The 17285-nt window shown below is 35.7% G+C and overlaps 1 protein-coding gene across 4 annotated transcripts in view; it reads left to right on the top strand.

Annotated features, from left to right (window-relative positions):
- Positions 1 to 17285, top strand: part of Fig4 (FIG4 phosphoinositide 5-phosphatase) — a 110367-nt gene that overhangs the window by 46669 nt on the left and 46413 nt on the right. For all 4 annotated transcript variants that reach the window (XM_071613136.1, XM_027928183.2, XM_071613135.1 and 1 more), the window contains 6 exons: positions 570 to 703; positions 2360 to 2476; positions 4457 to 4502; positions 5143 to 5291; positions 6668 to 6834; positions 16681 to 16819. In XM_071613136.1, coding sequence (XP_071469237.1) covers positions 570 to 703; positions 2360 to 2476; positions 4457 to 4502; positions 5143 to 5291; positions 6668 to 6834; positions 16681 to 16819 — 752 coding nt within the window. The remainder of the gene's footprint in view (positions 1 to 569; positions 704 to 2359; positions 2477 to 4456; positions 4503 to 5142; positions 5292 to 6667; positions 6835 to 16680; positions 16820 to 17285) is intronic.

Here is a 17285-nt window from a genome sequence, read left to right as displayed (position 1 = left end):
ACTTTCTGCTTTGGCAGTTTGGGGATTGTCCATCCAGACCCAGTTGATTTCCCTCTTGTCTTAGCTGGATGGAATTGGGGGTTCTCTTCTGGTTCTTGAGCGGCTATCTATACTGGAATGGGTTGTGGAGCCTGAGGGCCAGGCCTGTGATGGGTAAACTGGGTTTCTTGAGGCTGTGGGGAGGTTAGTAAGGAGAAACTTGATCCCCATAGCTCTTCAAGTTCATTGTCTGTTGACTCTAATTCAGTGAAGAATTTGGTTTTTTTGAATTTATATTATTTTTTAATTTAGTAGATAGGTTTCATGTCAGCATATTTAAAATTTGGGCTTTTGGTCTTACTTTAGTTGAGAAGTAAAAATGTTTAAAATCATCTGTTGATTTAAGGTAACTATAATGCTGACATGTTTAATTTTTTATAGGCTTCCCCCCTCCACCCCCTTTTTTCTTTTTCTTTTGTAGTGCTGGGGATCAAACCCTGGGCCTTACTCATGTTAGGAAAGTTCTCTACCTGAACCACATCCCAAACCATACTTTTTAAAAAAATTATTATTATTATTTTTTGACAAAGGAACGAGAGAAAAGAAAACATGAAAGAATTCTGAGTGAAGAACTTGTTGCCGCTGTGACCTACCTTAATCAGTTTTTGCCTCCTGAGCACACTATTGTCTATATTCCTTGGGATATGGCCAAGTACACCAAAAGGTGAATAATACTCATATGTCTGGTTTTGATATTTTCCTTTTCTTGGAGTAACAAATAGCAGCAAGCTAAACTCTATGGAAAAGTACATATTACTCTTCCTTCATGAATCTGCTGAGAGGTGGTTTTGAGTGCTTAAACCAATTGACCAAACTCTCTTTTTTCCTACCATTTATACTATTTGCAAATTGTTTGAAGTATCAGGTCATTTCAGAATATCTCTACTATCCCTTAAAGACATTAGTTTCCCTTTTTTCCATCTCATTCTAACTCACTATTTCCTCCAACACCATTTTTAGACTGTCTCACTTGTTGAAGGACCTGTGGGAACTCCAGACTATTTATAGTAAATCCACACTCTTTAGTGTAATGTTAAAGCCTCATCAAAAGGTTGGTTTCAGAATATAGTAACTGTTTACTTATTCCAAGGCTATTCTATTCCAGAAAGCCTAATCTTTATGTTCCCCAAATGTAGCAGCCAAGCTTCCAACCCTGAGCCTTTGTTCCTACTGCCTGACCTCCATGGAGTGCTTTCCCCACTGTGTTAGTTAGGTGTTTGTGGCTGTGACCAAAATACCTGACAAGAACAACTTAGAGGAGGAAAATTTTATTTGGACTTAGAGTTTCAGAGGCTTAGTCCATTATGGGCCAACTCCATTGCTCTGGGCTCAAGGTGAAGCAAAACATCATGGCAGAAGGATATGGTGGAGAAGCTCTGTTCACCTCCTGGTGACTGGTAGCCAGGAAGCAGAGTGGGGAATGGGCTGCAGAGACAATGAATTCTTCAGGGCATGACCCTGGTGACCCACTTGCCTCCAGTTAAGCCCTACCTGCCTACCTACAGTTAGTCCATTCAAACTAGAATGGATTGATCAGGTCACAGCTCTTATAATCTATCATTCACCTTCTGCATTAATACAGGAGCTTTTGGGGACTCCTCACATCTAAACCATAATATCCCTTCTTTTATCTTGGAAGATTGGATTCAAAACTCTTCTCACTCAAAGAACTTTCTTTTATTAAATTTACATTATATTTTACTCATTTACAATGCATCACATAAGTACTAGGTTTATTTTAAGGCTTTATTTTTTAATGTTATTCATTTGTTTTGTACTTATTGTACTTTTTTTCTAAATTATTTTATGTAGTTAGGTGCACACAAGTACACATGTGTACATACACACACATGTATAGCCTTTCCCAAAGTATAAGTTGATTACAATTGTTGTTATTCTTATTAATTTATTTTTCAATTTTTTCTTCCCCTGCTACCTGCACTGTGCATTATGCTCTTGACACAGTCATTTCATGAATGCATATGGACTACAACTCTTGAGAAGTGAAAGGCTCTTGTAGGGATGACCTGTGCCAAAATTAAGGAATGCCAATAGTTGATTCAAAGTTACAAGTCCTTCAGGTCTCTTTTGCATTAAATATTATTAGTTATTAAATATACACCATATTACTGACATTAATTATTAGTGTTACTATATAACCCAACAGATTTAAAAAATTAATTCCCTGAATATCTTTACTATAGACTTGATTTACTTTAGGTATATGACTATATATTAAATATATAAGGGTATATTATATATATTTAATATATATTAGAACTTGGGTTTTTACTTTTCTCAATTTTCTTTTCCTCTGCAGCAAGCTGTGCAATGTTCTTGATCGGTTGAATGTGATTGCAGAAAGCGTGGTGAAGAAAACTGGTTTCTTTGTCAACCGCCCCGATTCTTACTGTAGCATTTTGCGGCCAGATGAAAAGTATGTGTGGTATTTAAAAAAAATTAAATTAAGAGTTTTGTTCTTATGGATAAAAATATTCTAAATATGAACAGTTTGTACTAGATGGGTGAATTTAGTCCTTCGTGGAGGCAAGCTGCTCACAGGACTGTGTACTAAGTGTTCACTGTGAGCCTGGGAACTCCTTTGTTATAAACCTTGAGGTAGAAGCTACAGGGTCTTATTTATTGCTTTATGGAATAAACAGTACATAAAACATTTCTGTAAAGTAAAATTTTCAGTAGTGAATTTTGTTATTCAGTATTTAATAGGAACAGAAGTGTTTCTGATAGATTAAATACTAATGCTTTTCTGAAAATAGTATTTATCATTGGATTATAGTTATTAGCTCACAGATATGTCTTCATTACTAGTTTATGAGCTTCATCAGACCAAAGATCATGCCTTATTTATCTTTTAAGGAACCAATATTATATACTTTCAGCATTTTATTTTCAGTTAACATAATTAACTACAGTAGTCAAACAACAAAAACCCCAAACCCAACTACTTTGTATGTATCTTTGGAAGTAGTTCTTTTGTTATTGTTTGCATTTGTTATAGTTGCAATTTTAGGGCATCTGTGATAGGGTTCCCTGTGACTATTCAGTGATTCACTAGGAGAACTCAGACAATATGTTGTACCCTGATTATAATTTATTATGGTAAAAGGATACAAATTAAAATTAGCAAAGGAAAAAAGTTCAAGGGACAAAATCCAAAGGAAATCAGACACAAGCTTGCAGTGTAGTCACCTAGAACACACTTCATATCCCCAGAAATAAATTGTGACAGTATATGTAAAAAGTTACCTACTAGGGAAGCTTGTTAGAAACTTGAGGTTTCTTATTAGAGACTGGTCACACAGACTCCCAGAAGGAAAGAAGGTGTTCATCAAAAGTCATATTGTTCCTATAAATAGTTTAGGAATGACAAGCCACTCTTAGTAGTTCTTGGAATGGTGGGGACCCTCCTAAAATCCAAGGTCCAGATACCAGCCAGGCTGTTTTGTTTATTTATTTATTTTGGCATTGGGGATTGAACCCAGGGGCACTTCATCACTAAGCTACATCCCCAGCTCTTTATATATTTTTTTATTTTGAGATAGGGTTTCATTAATTTGTTTAGAGCTTCACTGAGTTGTTGAGACTGGCTTCAAACTTGTGATCCTCCTGTGCCACTGGAATTATAGGCATGTACCACGGCACCTGGCAGGAGCCAACCTTTTGAGCAGCCCTTTCTAAGGATAGCAGACCTAGCTCTTTCCTACCCAGTACCTTCTTTTAAATAACTCAAGTACTAATATTATGATACAGTATTTCCTAACAAAACACATTCCCTTGTATCCACTATTATGTGGTGGGGGGAGAAAAAACAAGTATTCTAAAAGGAAGTGTGTAAAAACAAACAAAAAAATAACTCCATTGGAATGCAACAAAATTTTCATAAAGAAAAGCTTGTAGAGACAATGTTGAATGGAGAAGGCGAAGACCTAAAATATTTTACTAGAAAAATGCTATACAATTATGCATGTCTGTAAAATCATACAGGAAATAGGCATAAATGAAAGCAGGGAGACTTTAGTTGAACATGGGGGACAGAATGCCAAAGTGTGGGGCACTGGGATAAGCTAAGATGCCCTTTCTTGGGCTCTCTTTGGGGGGAATATGGTGAGTAGTCCACCTTAGTTATTTGCATATGTACTTACTTGAAAGAATGAGAATACATAGAATCAGCTGATTTTCCAGGTGCCTTCAGCTCTATTACTTTGATTCTGTGGTTCTTAACAAAAAGCTTAAAAAAAATAAATAAACATTATACTATTAAATTTTCTTAAGAACTAGGGGACTGGAGGGATAGTTTAGTAGTAGAGCATATGCTTAGTGTGATTGAGACACTCCCTGGGTTCAATCTCTACCCACCTCTGGGAAAAAAAATTAAAGCATTTATTTTTAAACACAGGTGGAATGAACTAGGAGGATGTGTAATTTCCACTGGTCGCCTACAGGTATGGATGATATATATTCATAATGAATAGAATGTGTATCTATAGTGTTTAGTGTTTTCTGTAAGCAGTCACAGAGAGAGAGACTCTTATTTAATGCAGAATTATTAATCTTTTGAGAATGACTTTTAAAGCCTTGCTGATAGTGTTTAAAACTCATAGAAGTATATGCAACTGAAATAATGTGGCTTATGAGTTTTTCTATGTACTAAGTTTTATTATTGGAAATAGAAACACAAACAAGAATGTGAGAAGATTAAATTGGAATGACTTTAGAAAATAAGCCAGTTACACTGTACTGTTAACTCTGCTTTAAGAATGATATGGCTTCAACCACTGACTGTTTCTTTTGTACAATAAAGGAGATATATCAGGGAAAAGTCCACATTTACTAACTGATACAGACTAAGTTTAATGATGCTGTTAAAAACATAGTTACTGAGCAGCAAATATAGCATTACATCTTTTAAAAAGATTCTTTGTTATTTTAACCTTTAACTTAACTGAATGATTAATATTTGTGCAAGACAGACAATTGCTTACAACCTTTCTTCTGCTTCTTTAAGAAAAGAAATCTCATGTAGTATGGAAGTAGTTTTGGTGACTGAATAATGATTGAAAATCTTAAAATATTTCTTTGTAGACTGGCATCCTTCGAACCAACTGTGTGGATTGTTTAGATCGCACCAATACAGCACAGTTCATGGTGGGAAAATGTGCTCTGGCTTATCAGCTGTTTTCTTTGGGATTGATTGACAAACCTAATCTACAGTTTGATACAGACGCAGTTAGGTAAGTCCTGTTTTTTTGTCATTTAAAGGACAGTGACAGAAAGCAAACCTGATTAACAATGAGGATTTTTATGAGCTATTTTCTACTTTTGGTATCTCAAAGATTGTGTTGCTAGAAGACAATATTCAAATTAATTCTGCAATTAATATTTTTACTTAAAGACTTGTATATTATTGCCATGGGATTTTTTTTTGGCTTATGTTAATTATCAATAAACACTTGTGTGTGTGTGGTTTTTTTTTTTTGTTTGTTTTTTGTTAATCTGAAGTGCTTGGACAAACTAGTGGGTTGTTAAAAAAAAAATCCAGATGTCAATAATAAAATAAAAAGTACTAGGCCTTCATATATTTTGATCTAAAAATATGAGATGGATAAAAGATTTAATTCTTCATTAAATATTACTGTTTCTTCACTGTCCATTGGCTCTGTAACATTACATGAAATATTCTTAAAAAAAATAAAATGACAGCTATCTCTGGTCATCTGAGATTTTCATAGCTTAGGAAAATAATCAGCTTACACATGGCCATATCCACAGATATCACTGCACTGAAAATATTAACAGACACTTGAAGAAATACAAATTTCAATCATGTACATGTTTCCAAGAATGTGGTTTTTCTCTCTGCTACAGTCAGAGTCTTTGTGTCTCCCTCAAATTCTTATATTAAAATTCTCACCACCAAAGTGATTGTATTAGGAAATGGAGACTTTGGGAAGTGATTAAATCTGAAGCTGGAACCTCATCTTTGGGATCAGTATCCTTTTTAAAGAGACCACAGAGAACTAACTAGCTTGCCTTCTGTCATGTGAGGACCCAGCAAAATGGCACCATCTGTGAGCTAAAAGTGGGGCTTTACCAGACACTGATTCTGCCAGTAGGTTTATCTTGGACTTCCCAGCCTCCAGAACTGTGAGAAATAAGTGTTTATTGTTTATAAGCCACCTGGGTTATGATATTTTATTATGCAATCCTGGATAGAGTAAGATATTGTATGCAACAAGAGCATTTTTTTTTTTCAAAAGCAATTCAGAAGGAACAAAATATTGTCATGGGAGAATAACTGATCTGGCAGACTGCAGAATGTTGAGTCATTTAATAAGATTAGAATCAGCTGATATGATTTTGATGGATTATGTTTTTGATTTCTTTATAGTGTTTTCTGTGACTTTAATGCATATTGAAGTGTCATTATAAAATATAAAATATAATACATTTTGCATGTGTTTTTATTTTCAAAATTTAAGTGTTTATTTGAAGGAAAAGGCTCAGAAGAATTCATAATGTAAAGACTTGTTCTGAGTCTAGGGCTAAGTGAATAACTTGTGCAATAATTTTGGTAAAATTCTTTAATGTGAGTTTTTCTTTTGCTTAGGTTATTTGAAGAACTCTATGAAGATCATGGTGATACCCTGTCCCTTCAGTATGGTGGTTCTCAACTTGTTCATCGGGTAAAAACCTACAGAAAGATTGCACCATGGACCCAGCACTCAAAAGACATCATGCAAACTCTCTCTAGATATTACAGCAATGCTTTTTCAGGTAATTCTGAAGTAATAGGTATTTCTAAGACTTTTGATGTACAAAAGTCTTCTTATACATGTACTTTAAAAAAAGCTATTGGTTAAATAAAGTTAAATATTTAAAAATTTAAGTAAAACAGAATTTATCCCTTTGAAGTCATTTAATAAATATTTGTCCAATAAATGAATGAGAAGAGCACTTTTGCCTTTTGGCACCCATTTGAATTCTTAAGGAGTGCAACATACTTTGATTCCTTGGCTTCTGTCTCCTTCTATATTTCTTCTTGCACTGTATTTATGTTATTTTGAGGATGTTGAATTGTTTTTTAATGGAGGGTTCAAAGTCTTGATAGTTGGATAAGAATGTAAATATTACTAATTTATTAAAATGTCAACTAGAAATATATAGTAACATTAACATTAAATTAAACTCATTAAGTTATACTTCTTTTATGACTTGTGAATTCTAAATGTGACAGATTGTTGTAATGGTACTATTTCTGTTTCCATTCCGATGGCATTGTCAATAAAATAGATATCAGACAAAGTAACTGTGAGACAAATCCCCATGTGCAGAATTTATAAAGTGCTCAATGATCAATTTCGTGAGTCTTAAGCCCTAAAACTAAATTAAGGATAAAAAAAAAGTTCAGTGAATTTGGGAAGAAGATTAAAGAAGTAATCATCTTCAGTAAAGAAGTTCTTTGGAGTGAACTGTTGCCTGCAGTGATGGTCACCTACCCCCACTTCTTCAAGTGAAGGGAGATAGGAGCTTCAACAGGACTCTGGATGAGCCTGATGTGGTGTCCAGCCATTGGAAGGACCCTACATGTTGGCCTCAGGCTGCTGCACAGCAAATCTGTAGCAAAGGGATGGGCTGAGGAGATTGCTGCCATGTTGCAAACTGCCTGCACTCTTAGAGTCGGTTGGGCCAAAGAATACTTGAGTGTTTATTGGCACCCAAATTTGGTCCTCATGAAGGAGGCTGTCAGCATGTGGTTGGCCTGGGTCCTAGCCAGGAAGACTTCTTGAGAGACAGGGAGATCCTAGCAGCAAGAAGTAGAAAGTCAATACTGAAAACCTAGGATACCAAGGAAAGAGTTGGAAGAAACTGCCTTATAAAAAAAAAAAAAAAAAAAAAAAAGATGTATGTGCCTACACCAAAGAAATTGTAAGAATCTTCAGTTGTGGGAGCCTCAGAAGCAACTATAAAAGTATCCACAAAATGGTTGACTTTCAACATTTTCTAGATTCAGAGTGAATGAAAGTCAGTTTGCTGTACTCCTGCTAATGTGTATTAGTTTTCTATGCTATGTAACAAATTACTACACACAGCATCTTAAAATAGCACATAGTCATTATCTTATAGTTTCTTTGGATCTGAAAGTCCAGGTACAACTCAGCTGGGTCACTGCTTCAGGCCTCACAAGATGGCAGCAAAAATGTCTGTCAGGCAGGCCTCTCTTCTGAAGGCTTAACTAGGAAAGGATCTGCTTCCCAGCTCCTGTGTTTGCTGGCAGAATTCAGTTCCTTGTAGTTCCTGTGGTTGTAGGACTTATAGCTACTTGTCTTTTCACAGCTGTTAAGGAAGAGGGAGGTAAATCTGAGGTAGTGTAATTATGGGAATTACGTCCCTTCATCATCCCATTAATTGGGAACCAATCACAGGTCCCACACATACTGAAGGGGAAGCTAAATCGGTTTCTGAATGCTGTGGTAACAAAATAATACCAATCAATGACTTGAAATGAGAAATTTATTGTTTCACAGTTCTGGAGTCCTAGAAGTATAAAATCAAAGTGTCAGCAGGGCAGTGCTTCCCTGTGAAAACCATAAGGGATAATCCTTACTTGCTTCTTTCCAGCTTCTGTTGGTTTCCAGAAATCCTTGGTGTTGCTTGACTTGCAGCAGCAACATTTCCATCCATTGTCCCATGGCATTCTCGCCTTGTGTCGATGTCTTCATAGAATTTTCGGTGTCTCTTTTCTCCTCTCGCGAGAATTAAGGGCCTGCTGTACTCTAATGCAATTGCATCTTAAATTGGTTTTATCTGCAAAGATCTTCTTTCCAAATAAGGTCCTATTCACAAGAATTTGAGGTTAGGACTAAAACATATCTTTTTAGGAGACACAATTGAACATATAAAAGTTGTGAGGAAGATGAAGGATTATAATTATAAGTCATGTGCCTCAAAGTACATATCTCTAGATGTGTGTCACCCTGAAGAAGTTTGGAACTGCCCCTATGGAAAGAGCATCCACTCTTCTGCCCCCTCCTGTCATTATTGCTCTTGTAATAGGAATCATTATTGAAGCCTAAGGACCAAGACTTTATAATAAGACTAGGAGACAGAATGAATGTATAACTATAATTATTTAAAAAGAAAGACATGATATTGAAAGGTAATGGTGGTCACAAGAATGTAATGTGCATGTATGGAAAGGTAAGGCAAAATTATGTACAACTGAAAGATGAACTATTATGAAAGGTATCATGAATAATATGGCTAAAACAGGCTTTTTATTTTAAGAAGCATGGTGTCATTGGGGTGTACAACTTATTTTAAAATTATAGTAGGTATTATATAATGATGATAATATAGAACAATTTTCTTTAAAGTACTCCAGATAACTTTGTAAAACTTAGTGTTCTCATGTTATACCTCTGGGGTGGGCAGAAAAATACTGATTAAGAAACTGGAATAATGAAATTAGATGACAAGAATTTTACCCTTGGTTTGCATAGATGCATGCTATGTGGGCAACTCATCTGACCCTCTTTCAAGCTGATTTTAAATAAGGTTCTTAAATCTAGGTGCTGTGACATGCACCTGTAGTCCTAGATGCTCAGTAGGCTGAGGCAAGAGGATTGCTTGAGCCCAAGAGTTCATGGGTATTATGGTGAGACCCTGTCTCAACAAACAAACAAACCTGTTATTTAGGCTTCACTTACTAGCATGTTTGGCAGTTGGAGGATCCCTTTCCTGGAAAGCACAGGTCTCTAGGATTCCTCTTAGATGTTACCAAGAGCTTTTCATTCCCTTAAGGGCTTTGTTAAGCTCTTTCTGATTTTTTTTTTATACACTCAAGTTTTGTAAGCCTGGATTTTCTTGCTAAAGCTTGTTGAATTTAAATACTATAATAAGAAAAAAAAAAAAACGTTTGGATACCTGTAGCAATTAATAAGATATATACATACATATATGTACCCTGTGTGTGTAATTTAAATGTAGTAAGTTCATATGTGTGTGTGTGTGTGGAGGGAAATCATTTTTCCTCAGAAATTTTATAAAACAAAGAAAAAGCTCACAGGGTGAAAATTTTCGGGTTCACCATGCACAGAGAGAAGTGATCACAGAGGGTAGTAGTATACTGAGCTGGTTTCCCCGCATTATTAGGTACTCTGAGATGCTGCAATAATTTCTTTCCCTTTCTGCTTATCACTGAAAGAGAGGCATGCAGGGGAGCATGCTGAGAATATTTTAATTTATCAGGAATCATGAGATAACCTTCTGAGGTCATCCTTTGAACAGCAAATTTTAGTGAATAAGCTGAACTGGCAGAAAGAAAACAATTGGAAAAGTGTTTCAATAACACTGTAAATAACATTGCTAACTCTGGTTAAAACCCAACTCTCTTTACCTTTCCTGTAACCAAAGTGGTTAAACATGACAAGAGGAAAGTTGCATGTCATCATTTGTAGTTTAAACTGACTGTAGTTCTCCAAAGGACACTCAGAACAGCCTGACAATACTGCTACATTTCCCCAGGATGGTCCTTCTCTCACTCTCCAAAGAACCATTTCATGCTGTTCTCTTTTCTCAAACCAACAACACAAATATCAGCTACTGACCTTGTTTCATACTTCAATGAAAAAATAAAGGTCATTGGAAGAGCTGCTTTTTTTTTTTTAACCACCACATGCAGAGGTTGTTTGTATTTGCACTCAGGGTTTCTGTCTTACATTGTGTTACAGTGCCTGTGCTGTCCCTGCCCCATGTTAAGCCAAGCTCTCTGCTGTAGTTTGAAGCACCTCTCTGCCTCTTGCTTTCTCCTAAAATATACACTCCTTGCCATGCACCATCAGTTTCTCCCTCTCTACTGCATCACTTCCATTATTGTAAAAGCACACCTTAGTGTTTTCCACCCAAGCTTCCATCTCTATCTCCCTTCAGCTGCAATCCTAGTTCTCTGCTGTCCTAAGCAAAACCTCTTGAAAGAGTTGTATACATAACTGTTTCCTGCTTTCTCTATCTGATCTACTTGGCATCTACCCTGTTAAGACACTGAAACCCTACTTAGTGAGGTTATCAACAATTTCCCAATGCTGTATGTGTTGGTTATCTTTCTGTCTCCATCTTACTCAACCATTCAACAACTTGTATCATGCTGACCAAACCCTCTTTCTTATAACTTCCTTTGTGATCTCTCTCTCTCTCTCTCTCTCTCTCTTGATTTCTGCTGTTTCTAAACCCTCCTCCTCTCCTCTCTTTCTAAATTTTTATCCTAGGGCATCTCATTTCAGTTTTTACATACCATGCATTTGACACTCAGATTTGTATCTCTGACTTTGACTTCTCGATGAACTCTAGACTCACCTGACTGCCTGTCTTGAATCTCTTGAATGTTGTATTAGTTTCCCATAGTGACTGGGCTGTGTTTTCTGCTTAGAATCTCAGTAACTACTCAGCTGTGCTTTATGCTTAGAATCTCACAATGTTGAAGTCAAATGAAACCAAATTAAATGGAAGTAATATCCAAATGTCAGTTAACCTGGGCTCTTATCTGGAGGCTTCCCAGCTTATTCAGGTTATTGGCAGATATCCATACAGTTGTGGGACTGATGTTTCATGTTCTCACTGGCAGTTGGCTGGGAGTCACTCTCGGTTCCTTACTGCTGCCTGCATTTTTTGACTTGTGGCTTGTTCAGTTTTAAAGCCAGCACTGGTATATCAAATCCATTTGTGCTTCAAATCTCTCAACCTTCCCCTTCTACCTTCTTTTCCTGCCTTGAAAGGATTCATGTTCTTATACTGAGCTCACCCAGATAGTCCAAGGTAATTTCTCTATCTTGAATTTGTTGACCAGTAACTTTAGTTACATCTGCAAAGTCCCTTTTGCCACATAATATAAAATAATAATAGGTATGACTCTGGGGAGCAAAGGGACCAAATTTGTTCATATCAGAGATCTCTAATAATAATCTCACTCAAGCTTATCATTTCTGAGACAGAAAAATTTGTCTCTCTTTAACCTGTTTTATTCTGTTTTTTTTTTCCCACCCCAACACCCATTTTTCAGTTCAGAAATTGAAATTCAATTCAGAATTGAAATTTTCAATTTTCACCCTTGAATTTCTTATTTTCCTCATTAGCCACCCTTCTCCACAATTCAGTGTGTCAGCAGATATTGTTGACTCTCCCTCCAAAATATATCCTAAATCCTTCCACTGTTTTCACCCCTACTGCTTCCACACTCACCCATGTAACCACACCTCTTTCTGGGCAGCTGCAGTCCCTTGTGATTCAGCTATGCTTCTTCTCTTCCAACCAAGCTCTTTATGGCAGCCAGAGTGATGATTTTTAAGTTAAATCAGATCCTATCAAACTACCCTTTAAAAAAAATCCTTCAGGGTTTCCATTGCATTTGAAATCAAATTCTTCTCCACGATCTCTAAGACCTCGAGTAATTTGGCTGCATCAGTGTCTAATATTCTGTGCTTTCCCATTCCCATTACCCTCTGGCCTTTGTGCCCTTTCTGTTTCTGGAGCTGCTTTGCTTTTTTTTAATATTTATTTTTTTAGTTTTAGGTGGACACAACATTTTTATTTTACATTTATGTGGTGCTGAGGACTGAACCCAGTGCCTCATGCATGCTAGGCGAGGGCTCTATCACTGAGCCCCAGCCCCAGCCCCTGCTTAGCTTTTCCCTCCATCAGACCTTTGCCAGGCACAGCCCTTGGAGCTCTGTGTGACCACCTCCTTTATATCCTTATAGTTCAAATGTTCTTTAACACTTCAGCCTCTTCCCTTTTCCCTAAATGCCCAATCTGAGTATTCCCGTCTTCTCTCATATCATGTCATTGTTTTATTTTCTTCATTGAATTTACATCTTCTGAAAGTACCTTGTCCATTATTTGCATACATGTACTTTGTTTCTTATAAAATATTGTAAGTCCCTAAGAGCCAGGTTCTTGTCAACCTTATATTCCCAGTGAGGGACATGGTAGGTTCTTGAATTAATGAATTATTTTTTCAATTATTAAAGTAATACATGTTAATTCTAGAGAGCATAGAGTAGCTCACAAATAAATCATATAATCTGCACCTTCCAGAGGAAGCCACTTGTTCCTATCTAGAAGAACATTATTTTTCTAGTTTTATTATATGTGTAATTATAATATGCTTTTACTCTTTTAGATGATGTGAAAAATCTTTATATTATTCTATAATGGGACTTTTTAGTAACCTTATAGTTCTCTAGTCTTTGGAAGCATCATGCTATACTATTTGTTATTGTATCTCTAGAGTTCTTCTAAATAAACATCATTGAATATATGCCTTTTTACATATTTTAAATATTTTATGAAAATTCTGGAAGCATATTTTTTTTCAATCAGAAGGTACAAATATTTTTTAGAGTTTTTATATACATGTGTATGGCCAAATTGCCTTTCAGAAGGATTAAACATCTAGTGCTTCCATCAGCAAAGCATTAAAATGGGAGAGCTCATTTTGTAAAGGATTTGTCAATAGAAAATATTTTAATTTGCACTTATGTGATAACTAGTGAAGTTGGATTTTTGTATGTTGATTAGCTATTTCTGTTTCTTTTTAGAATTCACATACCTATTTTTCTACTAGGAGGTTAATCTGTGTCTTTCTTACATTTAATTAGTGATATAAATAGGGATCTAACTATATTGTTCCCTTTCTTTAATAGTTATATAGTAACATTTATTAAATAGTATTTTCTTCTCTTAAATGACATCAGATACTACTTTATCACAAACTTAATATTAGAATAACAAATATTTTAGTTCCAAAATAATTTTTTTGGCCAATAAAAATTATTACATTCACATCTGATTTATTTAAATATAGTTAATAATGAAGTTAGTGCTTAACTTTTGAATGGCATTCAAATAGTTCATGTTCTTTTTGCCTTTAAAACATGATTGGGTGTAATGGTAGGGAATCATTTTGCCCTGTTGTTACGCAGCTATAGAGCACTTAACCTGTTTAGGCTCTTGTCCATATCCAAAGTCCTACATCTTCCTGGTGACCATAACCTCATACATATATTTTAAGTTAGAATAATAGCAATGCATTCAAGAAATCATTATGATGTTTTGAAGGAATACCCTTTTTTGGATATTATAAAATCTTCAATTTTCTATACTTGCTAAAATTTAAAGGAAGATGCTATTACGTTTGAAGGATGAAAGACTGAAAAATGAAAAGCTTCTCTAAATAGTATTAAGATATTTTGAGGCACTACATGGAATGAGCTATTAAGTGCCATTAAGGCTATTCAAGAAGCATAACGAATGTAATTACTATAAGAGCAGTATGTTTACTTTTGCATTGTGTAAAGAGATACAAATTGGGGCAGTAATGTCTGTATCATCTAATCCTTGATATTTTCTCTCAACAAGTGGAAAAAAGGCTGCAGATATATTCAGCATATAAACACATTCCTATTATATATTACTTTTAGCCTGAAACTAAGTGCTGTTTTAATGGAATGCTTCCTGTCAAAATACTAATATCAGGAATACATGTTTGATCTACCATATTTCATTCATTGCTTTTGCTGAAATGATCAAATAACCAGTGCTAATTTCAGATGTATATGTTTGCTGTAGCTGTTGGAAGAAAATTGATTTTATAATATTATTGTGTTCCCAAAACAGTCATTTCTACTGTGCTATTTTTTAGTCCTAAACTCATTTTTGGAAAGAGGTTATTATGTGTATTGTGGATCTCTGCCACAAACTCAAAGAGACAGGGCTCTGAGACAAGAATGCAAAGAAGGAAATGAGGGGAATGAATAAAGGGTGCAGGGAGGAGAAAGGGTAGAATGGGAAGGGTGGTTTGTGAGACTGCTTCAGTGTTAATTATCATTTATACCAAAATACAATCAGAAAAAGGAAGAAGAAATGGGACATAGTAGAGTCAGTTTTATTAGCACATAGTATAGTTTGGAAAGATAATTTTGGAGTGTTGAATAGTTAGAATGAGGCTGTTATTCATGTGTCCTTGCTGTCTTCATTATCAGCTACAAAAGAGCAGGCTAATAGGTGTGGGGGACAGAAAATGTTGTAAACACTGTATCTGTTAAAAGCCAGAGAGAATATCTTCTCAACTATTAAAAGTGGAAACTATGCAACTGACTTGTTCAAGGTTGTGCCACAGAACATGGGTAGGAATTGGGTCATTTTGTTTGTCTCTGATAACTCTGCTTTCTTTACAATAAAGTAAATGCCTTAGTCAGCTTTTTCACTGCTGGGACTAAAAGACCTGACCAGAACAATTTTAGGGGAGGAAAAGTTTATTTAGGGCTCACAGTTTCAGAGCTCTTAGTCCATAGATAGCCAGCTCCATTCCTCTGGGTTCCAGGTGAGGAAGAACAAAATGGTGAAGAGTATGAGGGAGGGAAGCAGTTCATCTGATGATCAGGAAAGAGAGAGAGAGAGAGAGAGAGAGAGAGAGAGAGAGAGAGAGAGAGAGAGACTTCCCACTCCAGATACAAAATATATACCCCAAAGGCATGCCCCCAGGGATTTACCACCTCCAGCCACACCCTTTCCGCCTTCAGCCACCACTCGGTTAATCCCATCAGGGGATTAATTCACTGATTATGTTAAGGCTCTCATAACCCAATCATTTCTCCTCTAAACCTTCTTGCACTGTCTCATACATGAGCTTTTGGGAGACACCTCACATCCAAACCATAACTGTAAAAAGGGTATTTACTTTAGTTAAACTAACAAATGGTGAGGTTATTTTCATTTTAAAAATAAAATCACTTTCTAAAGTGTTTTGGCAATTCTTAAAGACTCCAAAAAGTCTTTCAGTATTCAAGAAGTAGTTTATATTTGCTATCCTCTTTATTATGAGGAAAAGGAAACATAAGATTTTTAAATTTTTAAAATTTGTTCTAATTAGTTGCACATGACAGTAAAATGCATTTATGCACTTTGATATACCATAAATAACTGGGGTATAATTTCTCTTTTTTCTGATTGTATATATTTTAGGATCACATTAGTCATGCAGTCATATATGTATGTAAGGTAATAATGTCTGTTTCATTCTACTATCATCCTTCCTATCCCCATATTCCCTCCCCATCCTTCACTCTTCTCTATCTAATATAAAGTAACTCTATTCTTCCCTAGCGCCACCTCCCCCTTATTGTGAATTAGCATCTGCATATCAGAGAAAACTCAGCCTCTGGGTTTTGGGGATTGGCTTATTTTGCTTAGCATGTTATTCTCCAACTCCATCCATTTACTGGCAAATGCTATGATTTCATTCTTTTTTAAAGCTAAGTAATATTCCGTTGAATATATAGACCACATTTTTTAAAATCTATTTATCTATTGAAGGGCACTTAGGTTGGTTCCATTGTTTAGCTATTGTGAACTGAGCTGCTAAAACATTGATGTGACTGCGTCACTATAATTCTCAGAATCCGGGTGAATTTTAGATTGTGTGTACAAGTATGAAGTTTGGAATATAAATGTTACTTTTATTTTCAAGGATCTGTTCTATGGAATTACTATCCTTCTGAAAAGATATTCTCTTGAGTTGTCTATGTCAGTGATGGATTTTCTGAAATACATGTTTTTGCTTTTTAGATGCCGATAGACAAGATTCCATAAATCTCTTCCTGGGAGTTTTTCATCCCACTGAAGGAAAACCTCATCTCTGGGAACTCCCAACTGATTTTTATTTGCATCACAAAAATACTATGAGACTTTTACCAACAAGAAGAAGGTATTTTTCTTTCTAGACTCTTATGTGGACTTATGTTTGATGTTATTTTGAATATGAGATGTTTTCTATGAGAAATTTTTACATAGACAAAGGCAGTCAGTCTAACCACATTTTTACCATGACTTTGGTATTGTTGATGTCCTGATGGTCAGCTGGGAGAACTTGTGGATAGCAATTGGTATTTTTTTTAATATTTATTTTTTAGTTCTAGGTGGGCACAATATTTTTATTTTATTATTTTATTTTTATGTGGTGCTGAGGATCGAACCCAGTGCCTCACGAATGCTAGGTGAGCACTCTACCACTGAGCCCCAGCCCCAGCCCCAGCCCAGCCTTTGATGTTTTGCATGTTCCCTAAGATACCAATAAAGCTTTATAACTTCATCATTGAGCCTAAGTGTTGCTCCACTAAAGCAAACCAGCAACCTCATTTTTTAATGTTTCCTATAAATGTGAAACCCTTAAG

Source organism: Marmota flaviventris, chromosome 6, assembly GCF_047511675.1.
Source record: "Marmota flaviventris isolate mMarFla1 chromosome 6, mMarFla1.hap1, whole genome shotgun sequence".
Taxonomy (NCBI): domain Eukaryota; kingdom Metazoa; phylum Chordata; class Mammalia; order Rodentia; family Sciuridae; genus Marmota; species Marmota flaviventris.
Note: the sequence above shows the minus strand (reverse complement) of the source record. Positions and strands in the feature narration are given on the sequence as shown.